Below are 12,634 nucleotides of genomic sequence, written 5' to 3'. Positions count from 1 at the left end.
CTATAAACTGAGGCCCATTACCTTCTGGAAGTGATGCAAAGCTCAAGTTTAGGGTAACATAGATCTCTGCCTGCCTCCCTCTGTATTATATAGGAAATATTAAGTGCTACATTCATTAACTTGCCTTTTTATTCTCTTTCTATACAGATTGCTACAGTGCTTTTCCTGCCTTTTTGGACTGCGACTTGGTGCTACACCTGCCTTTTAACATCTGGGTTTATTATTTTTTGGCTTCTCCTTTGTTCAGATAAATCCATCTCGTCTGAACAAGTGTAAGAGATAGCCAGGGTCTCCTTAGTGAGACCCCCTTGGGGTACCCCGGCCTTGAGCCGGCCCCTACATTTTTCAAGATCTGAAAAGCTCCTTTAACAGGTAATCTTGCAAATACAATTGATTCAGTTCATGAATTCTTCTTCAGCAAGTCTGCTCTAAATTCTCTTGTTGGAGTCCTACGTGGCTTTGTCCATATCAGCCCATATGTTTACTGTATATGGTATTTATAAGAAGCCAATCCATTGCCATCAACAGCATTAATAATGGGCTTTTGTCATTGAGTGGAACAATGTTTCATACAAATGGGATAATATAGATAAGGAAATAAATGGGTGGTTCACCTTTCAGTTAACTTTTATTATGTTATAGTATGGCAAATTCTGAGCAACTTTTCTTTTCAATAGTTTTTATTGAGTTTTAACATTTTAAGAAAAATGAGAAGTTATAACAGTTATGTAATAACATCAAGTATTTACTTGGAGGAAAGGAGTTAAGAGAGAAGAGTAGAGATGGAGTCGGTCCTTTCTTAATCCAATGGACCTGCTGATTAAAGAAAGAGAAATAAATAAACTGAAATTAACTTTGACGGCATATTATGTATTATGAAACATTTGTATCGAGCGTTGCATGCTCTACAGTGGTTTCCACGAGGTCCCTTAAGTATCATAATAGAAGATAATTCTATAGGCTGAATGAATTACCTGAAATACAACTGTTACGTATTAGTTATTCCACATCTGAGAAAGTATAAAGTGTAACATATATTGCTATCATATAGTGATTACAAAAAGATCATAGGGGTTTCTGTATTTGGGAAGGAATATCGATAACACGGTTACCATATTTCCTTGAATTTCTCATTTTTATCTATACGTATACTGGTTAGTCTTTCATTAACCATTATCAATTGAGTTTATCCTTAAAGTGGGCTAAGCAACTTTTCAATTGATCTTCATTGTTTATTTTTAAAATTTTGAATTATTTGCATTCTTCTGAATATTCCCAGCTTTCAAATGGGGGTCACTGACCCCATTTAAAAAATGAATGCTCTGTAAGGCTACACATTTATTGTTATTGCTACTATTTTTCAAATCAGTGCATGGTTGCTGGGGTAATTTGGACCCTAGCAACTATATTACTGCAATTGCAAACTGTAGAGCTGCTGAAGAAAAAGCTAAGGGGCAAATTCACTAAGATTCGTAGTTGAGCCAGGAGCAACTTCGCCGCACTTCGCCACACTTCGCCAGGCGTAGTTTCGCCAGGCGTAGTTTCGCCAGCGCTCCGCAAATTCACTAAAATCCGAAGTTGCGCACAGGGGTAGCGTAAAGTTGCGAAGTTGCACTAGCATTGATTCGCTAAGCAAAGCGAAGTTACGCTAGCGATGCCTAATTTGCATACGGCACCAAATTCAAATTTCAATGGAGGAATACGTACAATCACTACAAATGCCTGGGAAACCTTCAAAACATCAAATAAATTTTTTTTTTTTGCCCTACACATGTGCCCACTGTATAGTTAAGTTGCCATGAGTTAGGAAATGTAGGGGGGAAGGAATGGAGCCCCAAAAAATGTTTTGATCTTTTTCAGCCTATCACCCATATTATAGAAAAAACGCCAGCGTTTTTTGGGACTTAGAAAAAATTTGAACTTTTTTTCAAGCAATCCCTATCTACTCTATTGCACTTCGCCTGGTCTGAGGTGGCAAAGGAAGTCTAGCGTAAAAGGTAGCGTTCAGTACACTGCGCGCGTTAGTGAATTTGCGTAGTTACATCTGTAGCAAAAATTCGCCAGGCGTAAGGGTGCGAAGTAACACTAGCGAATTTACGCCAGCGTTCGTTAGTGAATTTGCGAAGTAACGAAAATGCCCAACGCTAGCGTTAGGCGCTTCGTTAGTGAATTTGCCCCTAAATAACTCAAAAATGACAAATTAGAAAAATTGAAAAGGTGAACAGCCTCTTTAACTGTGACTTCATTTTGTCTGACTATGTCCATTTGTATCTTTAGGTTTTGAAGATGAACGAGACAGAGAGAATTCCATCACTCCTGGTAATGCCTCAGTGAAAAAAAAATACTCTCTCATCTGAACTTTTGTTTCCATTCACTCTTTTATATAACCTCTCCTTAGGGTTGGGGCACACGGGCAGATTTGGAGAGATGTAGTCGCCTGGCGACTAATCGCCTCTTCTTTGGGGCGACTAATCTCCCCGAACTGCTTCCCCCTGCCTTCTGCCTGCTAAAATTAAAAACCGCCTGCGGCATGCCACTCGCGCCGATTTGTTTTCCGAAGTCGTCTGAAGTTGCCTCACGAGGAAACTACGGGCAACGAAGCAACGCTACTAAATCTCCCTGAATCTGCCCGTTTGCCCTAACCCTTAAGCAGCTGTCTGTCTGCACTGCTTCCTTTTCGACATAGGTGGGAGCCGACATTGAGGGAATCGAATTACTACATTTATTTTCTTTTTCAGAAAAAAATGTATGTACCATAGAAACCTTTTCTGTCTCTATTCTCCTCAAAGCCAGACTGCAGGCCCGGAACTAGGGGTAGGCAGAGTAGGCGCCTGCCTAGGGGGCAATCATGGGGGGACGCACTTTTAAGGGGAATTTCTTTTTTTAAAACTCTGGTATGCTTAGCCTTTAATAGTTTTTAAACTTTATAAACCTCCTGTTCCAACTCCCTCTTGCCCATTATTCGTACTGCAGGCAGAAGTACTCCCCACCTCCCTCTTGGCTCCTGCTGACAAAGGTACATATTTAGGGGCATTATTTTGGATTTTTTGGCTGCTACTGGCACAGGTACTGATTGGGGGCAATATGAGGGATTGGCTGCTGCTGGCACAGGTACATGGGGCAATATGGTGGCTGTTGGCACAGTACACAGATGTTTGGGGCAATTTTGTAGATTTTTGGCTGCTGCTGGCACAGGCACATATTTGGGGGCAATATGATGGATTTTTGGCTTATGCCTGCGCAGCACAAGTAAATATTTGAAGGCAATATTGTGGATATTTTGGCTCCTGCTGGCACAAATACATATTTGGGGGACATATTGTGGATTTTTGGCTGCTGCTGGCACATGCACAGATTGGGGGTAACAATATGATGGATATTTTGGGCTATGCTGGCACAGGTACAGATTGGGGGCTTGGGTGCAATCTGATTGATTGACTGGCATTGGCACAGGTACAAATGGGGGCAACATGAATAGTAAGGTGGGAAATGGTAATGCAGGACCGGGTGGGGGCACTGATTGAAGCCCTTGCCTAGGGTGCCAAAATACCTTGGCCCGGCCCTGCCAGACTGACTATGAGTAGCATTTAGACGCATTTAGTATTATGTCCCTAATGCTTTTCCTTTTCATTTACAGTCACTGTACTCCGTCCTGGAGGATTTCAGGGTGGAGGATACAGATTTTGAGGCCCTCGCCTCTTATTACGGTAAAATCTTATATTATTTATCAGTTGCTGAGGTTGCAGCTTTAGTTTTATTATATGAGAATTCCTTTCCCCTTTAGCTCAGTGTTTAATGGAAATGTGTTTTTCTTTGCAGAACATCACTACCGGGTCCAATATGGGAGCAACGTCATCTTGTAAGTATAACAAAAATGGTCTTATTAAATGTTGTGAATAATTTGCTATTGAGCCAGGGGTAAGTGCAAGGGAAGTAAGGGTGGAAAATAGCAATGTGTTATTAACACTGGGATTTCTCTTTTTCAGAGATCAGTTTATACTGCTCTACTTTTTGGACCCGAGCACAATCAATGGGAACATTATCCATTACTGGATAATGATTTACTATCTGGTAAGTAATGCAGAATAGACATTTAGATAAATATGGAATACATTATATTAATTTGCCAGCCCTTGTCTCACACTGTTAATTTCTTTATGTTACAGGAAGAGCTCAAGAGGGAGCATGCCACCCTCTGCATTGATGTGTCGCTGTCTCCTGTAAGTGTCACTATTATAATTATTATAACAGAGGTTATTGTTCACTGTGTGTCTTTATAATAATTAGGAACATTATTATTCATTGTATCTCCTGCTCCCCTGGGGGGCATCTAAAGTCACCCACCTAAGTGCCATCTTCACCAGCAACAAAAATGTCATTATGCACAGACACTGCATAGAGTTTTGTTTCAAGGGGCCACATGGGCAAAATAATGGCATTGGTGCAAAGCAGTGCTTAACATTGACTCTCTTCTTCCACAGGAGACACCAACAGAGCAGCAAATATGGAGGCAGCATCTGGAGTATCTGCGGCTGCAGAATGTAAGTTCCCTGATCACTGTCTCTGATGCTTTTCTTGGATATTCAACCACTTGCAAGTTTAAAAAAAACTTTTATGGGGGGCCCTGGCGCCAACATTTTTTTTTTTTTAACCTATAAGGGGGACCTGACCATCAATAGCTTTTTATAACTTGTATGTGTGGGGGTTACTTTTTTAGCGCTGATGTCTGTGTGGTCTTTTAACTGTGATGTGGAGTGGGTGGGATCAGGGGTGGGGCTTGGGTGCCAGGGGCCCCAAAAGTTTTGTTGTACGGGGCCCCATAATTTCTAATGGCGGCCCTGGGCATAATCATAACTGTCTCCTTTCTTTCCTATCCTTGTGTTTCCCCTTCGCTCGCAGACTGTCCAATCTCACCTTCTCCAGCTTGGCATGACATTCTCGGAGAAGGAGAAGAAACTGCAGGAAGCTGCTCATCCTCCGGTGGGGGAAAGGCTGACCCTCCGAAAACGGGTCAGGAAGGCCATCATGAAGAGGCTACAGAGAGTTTGGGTAATGTATCTATTTACTGTCAATTACCCTTCATCTAGAGATGCCCCATGTTGTCCAGTGCAGTTCCACTTTACTTCCGGCCATTCTGATCATTTTCAATCAGAACAATAGAAAGGAAGTTATACAGTGTCGGGCTGGCCCACCAGGATACCAGGAAAACTCCCGGTGGGCCCAGATGTCAGTGGGCCCTTGTGCTGCTAAACTTTTGGCCTATTTCATGGCCATTCCGTATTTCTATGAGAAAAAAGAGGCTAAATAGATGGAATAATTGTTTATAATATAAAGAGAGCAGACTAGGAGAATATAGGTTGATTGAGGAGATGAAGAATAATATTACTGAGAGTGGGCCCCTGGTCTAAGGTTTTATGGTGGGCCCCTGGTCTAAGGTTTTTGGGTGGGCCCCTGGAGTCCCGGTCTGACACTGGCGTTATACACCCTGTCTGTTCAGCCCGCAGGCTGATCACTTTGAGGGCTTACATGATAGACCAATTTATGACTGCCTTAAGCTTGTAAAAGGTTGCTAACAGAGGCTGAGATCTAAGTCTGCAGATAAAGTGTTGATTTTATAGTAGGCCAATAAGAGGGAAGGTAGTTAACTCTTATAGGGCTGCTGTGCATCTAGCCTGGATATCCATCTTTAGAAATGGGTTGCCACTGGGTAATGAACTGGCACCAAGTGATCAAAGAGTATAAAAGAATAAATGGTGCATGCTCACTGAGATTGATAAAACTGAGATTCATAACAGGCCCTGGCATTGTATATGTAAAGAGACCCAAACAGTCCCCACAGACCTAACAAATAGTATGCTCTTAAAGACAGGCTAAGCCTTTTATATCAGAAATAAACAAGTATTTGTCTGTAATTTATTCTTATTTCAACACTTTCTAAACATTTTCTTTTCAGCATTCCACCAGAAAACTCGCCTGCTGTCATCGATCCACCGCCACCACCTGAATCCTTTTTACTTGTCCTGCAAGTGTGTAACTGTGTGTGTATATGTGTGTCTAGCCATGATCCAGGGTGTAGAACTGACTGCCATTTCTAGGAGTCAGGAAGGAATTTTTACCTTCAGTGCAGATTGGCTGTTAAGCACTTGGTTGGTTTTTTTGCCTTCCTTTGGATCATTAGCTTCTTGGGTGCATGCTCGGGGTGCGTGTGTAGGAGGGTGGGTACATGTATGTAGGAAAGAGGGTGGGTATGTGTATTATGAGGGAGGGTGGGTGCATGTGTGTTGGAGGGTGGGTGCATGTGGGCAGGAGGGTGGGTGCATATGTGTAGGAGAGTGGGTGGCTGTGTGCAGGAGGGTGGGTATGTATAGTTTGTCTGTAGGAAGGTGGGTATGTGTGTATATTGGAGTGCGGGTACATGTGTGTAGGAAGGAGGGTGGGTGCATGTGTGTAGGAGCATGGGTGGGTGTGTTTTCTGTAGGAGGGAGGGTGCGTGTGTGTAGGAGTGTGTGTGTGTTTTGTCTGGAGGAGGGAGGGTGGGTGCATCTGTATAGGAGTATGTGTGCGTGCGTGTGGGTGTGTATGTATGTGGGAGGGTGGGTGTGTATGTATGTGGGAGGGTGGGTGGGTGCATGTGTGTAGGAGGGTGGGTGAGTGTGTTTTGTTTTGTGTACGAGGGTGGGTGCATGTGTGTAGCAGGGAGGGAGTGTAGGTACATGTGTGTAGGAGAGTGGGTATCTGTATTTTGTCTGTAGGAAGGTGGGCACATGTGTATATTGGAGTGTGGGTACATGTGTGTAGGAAGGAGGATGGGTGCATGTGTGTAGGAGCGTGGGTGAGTGTGTTTTCTGTAGGAGGGAGGTTGCGTGTGTGTAGGAGTGTGTGTGTTTTGTCTGTACGAGGGAGGGTGGGTGCATCTGTATAGGAGGGTGGTTGTGTGTTTATAGGAGGGTGGGTGAGTGTGTTTTGTGTGTATGAGGGTGGGTGCATGTATGTAGCAGGGAGGGAGTGTAGGTACATGTGTGTAGGAGAGTGGGTTTGTGGGTTTTGTCTGTAGGAGGGATGTAGGGTGTGTGTGTGTGTAAGAGGCTGGGTGCATGTGTAGGAGGGAGGTTGGTTAAATGTGTGTAGGAGGGTAGATGACTGTGTGTAGGATGGTGGGGCATGTGTGCGGGTGGGTGTGTATGTATGTGGGAGGGTAGGTGCATGCGTGTAGGAGGGTGGGTGTTTTTTGTGTGTACGAGAGTGGGTGCATGTATGTAGCAGGGAGGGAGGGTAGGTACATGTGTGTAGGAGAGTGGGTTTGTCTGTAGGAATGAAGGTGGGTGCCTGTGTTTATTGGAGGACGGGTACATGTGTGTTAGAAGGAGGGTGCGTGCATGTGTGTAGGAAGGAGGGTGGGTGTGTTTTGTCTGTAGGAGGGCGGGTTGGTGTGTATGTGTAGGAGTGTGTGTGTGTGTGTTTTATCTGCAGGATCGAGGTGAGTGCGTCTGTATAGGATGGTGGGTGTGTGTGTAGGAGGGTGGGCGCTTGTGTGTAGCAGGGAGGGAGGGTAGGTACATGTGTGTAGGAGGGTGGGTTTGTGTTTTTTGTCTGTAGAAGAGATGGAGGGTGTGTGTGTGTGTGTGTAGGAGGGAGGGTGGCTGGTGCATGTGTGTAGGAGGGAAGATGTATGTATGAGGGGTGGGTTTGTATGCAAGTGGGAGGGTGTGTGCGTATGCAAGAGGGAGGGTGGTTGCATGTGTATAAGATCGAGGGTGTATGTATGAGGGATGGGTTGGTACATGAGTATAAGGTGTGGGTAGCAAGTCTATGTAGAAAGGGTTGGTGGGAGCCTGTGTAGGGGAAGGATGGTGGTTTGATGTGTGTGTGTGTGTAGTTGAATTATTGTTTGTTAATGAACTTAGAAAGCCATGGTCCAGGGAGTAAAACCGACTGCCGTTTGGAGTCAGGAAGGAATTTTTACCTTCAGTGCAGATCATTCCCAAGCACTTTAGGGTTTTTCTCCTTCCTCTGGATCATCAGCCGTTAGGGATGCCCAAACATAAATTGGCTATTTATTTTAATAAATCCTGTGCTCAATGCCTGGTTTCCCCATAAATATGTCTCTGTGTTTTTCTTTAATCCCTATGGTGAATATTGAGGGAAGGGGCTCCTGTGCCTCATTCTATTAAAGATGACTGACAGTTGGGTGACGGACTAATTAATATTGCTGGGGCTGCTCAAAATGGGCAAAGGCGGCATGGGGTAAAACTGGGTGGTTGTGCTGATAGAGGGATTTAGTTGAAGAAGGGAATGGGTTAATATTTCTGCAGGGTTAATTGATTAATATGTACATGATGGGGCTAAAAGACCTAGGGACACATACTGGAAGGAACTACAATATTGCTTTACTCCATAGGCCACAATGCAATAGCATTTCTAAGTCTGCGTCCCCTTTCTTAATATGGGAATTCTAGCCACTTCCCACCAGCCTATTGATAGGCGGGGGTTCCTGCTAAAGTGATGGAGGAGTATTTAATTTCTACTTGCCCCCACAATGACACACTCTGTTGTTTGCTAGGCCTGCCAACACTGTGAGGGGTAATAAGGAAGGTAGGGGCAAGTTGGGTCAACCATGTCCCTGGACCCACAACTCCCCCACTCAGTACAAAAGGTCACATGGACATGAGCGCTGAACAGTAACTTTTGGCCAAAGGATTATTAAGCCTGCCACCATGTCAAGGTAGACTCTTTAATAGTCTCAGAAATATCCCCACAGCACAGATCCCATTCTGGACACTGTGCTGATACAGCAGATGCACCTTATTTGGCTATTGTGCTGATGTTAGATGGACAGAGGGGCACAATTATACTAAAACAAGGATGATGACTGGTTACCATGGGACCATGGGAAGAAGTGCTTACATTGTAACATGTTCTATTGCTAATTGTTCCCCCATGTCCTCACAAGCTTTTGGGACATAAGAGTGATTATTTACCCTGTATTGTAACATTGTGTATTAATGTATACCTCAAATAAAGCCGTCTGGTTAATAACCTGAGTGAATCGGATTGGTTTGAATCAGGCCCCAGGGGAACTTGGGGGCCAGGCTCAATTTGAGTAAGTATTTATTCAAATCCAAGAGGGGCTTACTCTTTGTGGTCCAGAATCCTATATCCCAAATCGAGAATCCTATGGGAAGAGGAGCGAGAATATATGAACCCAACATTGGTCATATCTTTATATATGGAAAAATATGGCACAAACCCGCTAAAAGTAACCCAAATCCGTATCTTGGTTAGGTTGGACTTTAAAAACCTGCTTGAGGTTTAAATTAGTAGCCCAATTTGGCAGGGAAACCTTGTGTCATATTGTGTTACTGACATCAGTCTATATGCAGCATCACTTCCTGTTTCCCAAGATGCAATGGCCTGGTCACTGCCAGAGTAATGAATGATTTTTGCTGCTGCCCCACCCATCTGTCCCTTACAAGAAGAATATACCCCCCATACATACCTTGTATATTCTCCAACTAATGACAAAGCCCTTTCTATTGTTTGGTCATAGTGTAACCCCATCTATACCCATTATTATATTCCTTAGAGTTTTGCCCCTCAGAGTGAATGAAGTTTATCAGAGCACAAGTCACATGACTTGGGGCAGCTGGGAAATTGACAATATGTCTAGCCCCATGTCAGATTTCAAAATTGAATATAAAAAAAATCTGTTTACTCTTTTAAGAAATGGATTTCAGTGCAGAATTCTGCTGGAGCAGCACTATTAACCGATTAATTTTAAAAAAAACATTTTTTTCCCCATGACAGTATCCCTTTAATGGTTTGTTTCTCATTTAAGCGGAGACAACGACTGGCTCAGGGTTGGCCTGGCCCAGGGGTGTCCAAACTACAGACCACGGGCCAAATGCGGCCCGCCATCCAATTTTAATTGGCCCGCAGCAAAGAGCAGAAGAGGAGCCGAACGTCACAGCAGCACACCTGATTTGAAACATTGGCTCTGGCGGCAGCTGCAGATCCAGCAACCCACACCCTGACAAATTCTAGCGGTGCAAAAAGAAAATAGTGATCAGACGCCCACAGCTTGCTCGCCTTGCATGTTATCAGCAGAGCATTCACGTGTGATTCCATAAAAGAAGAGTTCACAGGAGCAGTAAAGAACTGACGGAGTGAGCCCATTAGCAGGGAATCTGCATGCCGGTGTGTCCTGAAGGAACCGCTCTGGCCGCGGCATACAACAACTTGCAAAAAATCAGGAACGGACTCCACCGGAACAGTAGACACTCAGGGAACCAGCATTAAAACCGTAAATACTTTATTGGATATGGATTAAAATCACCAGCGGGCAGGGGATGTGCGCTTGACGCGTTTCGTGACCATTATGTCACTTCATCAGAAGCATGAGTGCCCTCTGTCGGGCTCACACTAAAATAACACACATCGTTAAAATCAAATGAGAACACCTGAGTAAAAATCACGTAGCGTGCATTTGCACCAAGTAGAAAAATCTATTATATATTAGAAATGTAAACTCTTTAAGCAGTCCACTACAGTATGAATATAAATCCATTAATCCTATACAACATAATTAAATATTAAACTTTGAATATTAAATTTTGAAAAAATGTTTTGAAAAATCTGAAAAATCAAAAGATATAAATATATAAATATATGTATGTAATGAAAAATCAGACATTATTAAAGGGAAAGGAAAAACAACAAAGACATAAATAAATACAAAAGAATATACACTTCTATGTAGATAAACAAATATGCAAAGGAAATTCCTGAAAATATTTATATAAATGTAAATAAATAAATGTATGCATATGAAGGGGGGAAGCAAAGAAAAAAGAAAAAAGAGTGAAAGAGATAAAGAGAACGGTAAGAGGAAGCAAAACTAATGATCAATGAAACAATTCAACTCCCACTCCCTATTCAACCCATTTGGAGAAACAGTACCCAATCTGTATATCCACATTGCTTCTTTTCTAAGGAGTGGTAAATCCAAATCGCCCTTGCGTACCCCAGACACCACTCTATCTATAACCTGGGCATGTACACACAGAGCGCTATTATGACATTCTATCAGATGTTTGGCCACTGCAGAACTGGAATCACGCCGTGCTACACCGCCTAGATGTTCCGACAAGCGCTTCCTAAAAGGTCTAGTTGTTTTACCAACATACTGGAGACCACAGATACAGGTAATTAGATAGACAATATTCCTGGTACCACAATTGGCATAAAACTGTATATTGTATATTCTGGGGTCTTGTCTGCCTCTAAAGGATTTGGTTGGCCTCATATACCGACAAGCACCGCAACGTGTGCCACCACATCTATAAGAGCCTTTAGTTGTTAACCAATGTGTGGGTCGCAAAACATCAGTGTCCGAAAAAAGGCTGGGGGACAAAATAGATCATTTAAGATCAATTCTGCATCTAATAACTTGAGCACTTGGGAACGTAAGGCTATTTCCACCTTAAGATCAAATAAGACGATAGTCATTAAGAATGCGGACAAGGGGGGCTCAGTGGTAGTATTAGATGCAGATTACTACAAAATGGAAGCGATGAGACAATTGAGTGATAGAGAGACCTACGAGCTTCTGGCATGTGACCCTACTAGCACTTTTAGTACCAGGTTAAATTTAATTCTAGTTTGGGCCAAGAATGAGTCAATTTTGACGGATGGAGAGTTTAACTATTTAAACTGCCTGACCCCTGTTATTCCCATTTTTCATTGGTTGCCCAAAGTTCATAAATCGATAGTTAATGTAAAAGGGAGACCTATAGTCTCTGGTATAGGGTCCTTGAATGAGCATTTGTCGGAGTATGTGGATAGTCTCCTTCTCCCTTTGGTTTTTGAACTGCCTAGCTTCTTGAAAGATAGTTTAGATTGCATTAATAAACTACAGCAGGTTAGATGGAATCCTTCCTATATATGGGTCACAATGGACGTAGCCTCACTTTATTCCTCCATTGAACATACGCGAGGCCTGACAGCGATTAGTTTTTGGTTAAAGCATGTGAATTTGTATTCGGCTATACAAAATGAATTTTTACTAATGGCCTTACAATACCTTCTTAATAGTAATTATTTTATGTTCAATGGTTCTTACTATCTCCAGAAACGAGGGGCGGCTATGGGAGCACGATTTGCCCCTTCATATGCCAACCTTTTTATGGGGCACTGGGAGCGCCTTTTCATTTATGGTGACCATAATCCGTTTCGATCCCATATAATTTCTTTTTTTAGATATATCGATGATTTGATTTTGATTTGGGATGGCGATGATACGTCTGTGCGGGCATTTGTGAATTACTGCAATGAAACTGATTGGGGGATCTCCTTTACCAGTGAACACTATTCTACCACTATGTCTTTTTTAGACATCAAATTTAGTGTTGAGCATAACAGGATTTTGACAGATTTATTTCGTAAACCAATTACCAGAAACACTCTTCTGCATGCTGACAGCTGCCACCCCAGAAATGTGCTGCGGGGAGTACCGGTGGGTCAGTTCCTGCGGTTACGCAGGATCTGTACCACATGGGATTCTTTCAACCAACAGGCTATGCAGCTATGGGATAGGTTCATACAACGCGGGTATAAATTTTGGGATGTTAAAAATGCC

At 43.0% G+C, this 12,634-nt stretch overlaps 1 protein-coding gene across 2 annotated transcripts; it reads left to right on the top strand.

Annotated features, from left to right (window-relative positions):
* The first annotated feature begins 299 nt into the window (after positions 1-299).
* LOC121394271 lies at positions 300-6,102 on the top strand. Of its 2 annotated transcripts, XM_041564832.1 has the most exons (9): positions 300-372; positions 2,278-2,319; positions 3,638-3,707; positions 3,820-3,859; positions 3,987-4,071; positions 4,167-4,220; positions 4,482-4,541; positions 4,900-5,049; positions 5,954-6,102. In XM_041564832.1, exons 2-9 carry the CDS (start codon positions 2,287-2,289, stop codon positions 6,002-6,004), a joined length of 543 nt encoding a protein of 180 aa, XP_041420766.1. In that variant the 5' UTR covers positions 300-372; positions 2,278-2,286; the 3' UTR covers positions 6,005-6,102. The 2 variants fall into 2 exon arrangements, with proteins under 2 accessions (XP_041420766.1, XP_041420765.1); XM_041564831.1 differs by lacking the exon at positions 5,954-6,102 and having other exon boundaries at positions 4,900-5,200.
* The last annotated feature ends 6,532 nt before the right edge of the window (positions 6,103-12,634 follow it).

This window comes from Xenopus laevis, chromosome 5S (genome assembly GCF_017654675.1).
Source record: "Xenopus laevis strain J_2021 chromosome 5S, Xenopus_laevis_v10.1, whole genome shotgun sequence".
Lineage (NCBI taxonomy): Eukaryota > Metazoa > Chordata > Amphibia > Anura > Pipidae > Xenopus > Xenopus laevis.
This window is presented reverse-complemented; position numbering and strand designations above follow the sequence as displayed.

Bases quoted from the DNA above. Each gene is read 5' to 3' on its own strand.
- LOC121394271 (XM_041564831.1), top strand. From the start codon at position 2,287: ATGAACGAGACAGAGAGAATTCCATCACTCCTG. The intron at 4,072-4,166 runs GTAAGTAATGCA...TTTATGTTACAG, and splicing joins GGATAATGATTTACTATCTG to GAAGAGCTCAAGAGGGAGCA. The intron at 4,542-4,899 runs GTAAGTTCCCTG...CTTCGCTCGCAG, and splicing joins AGTATCTGCGGCTGCAGAAT to ACTGTCCAATCTCACCTTCT.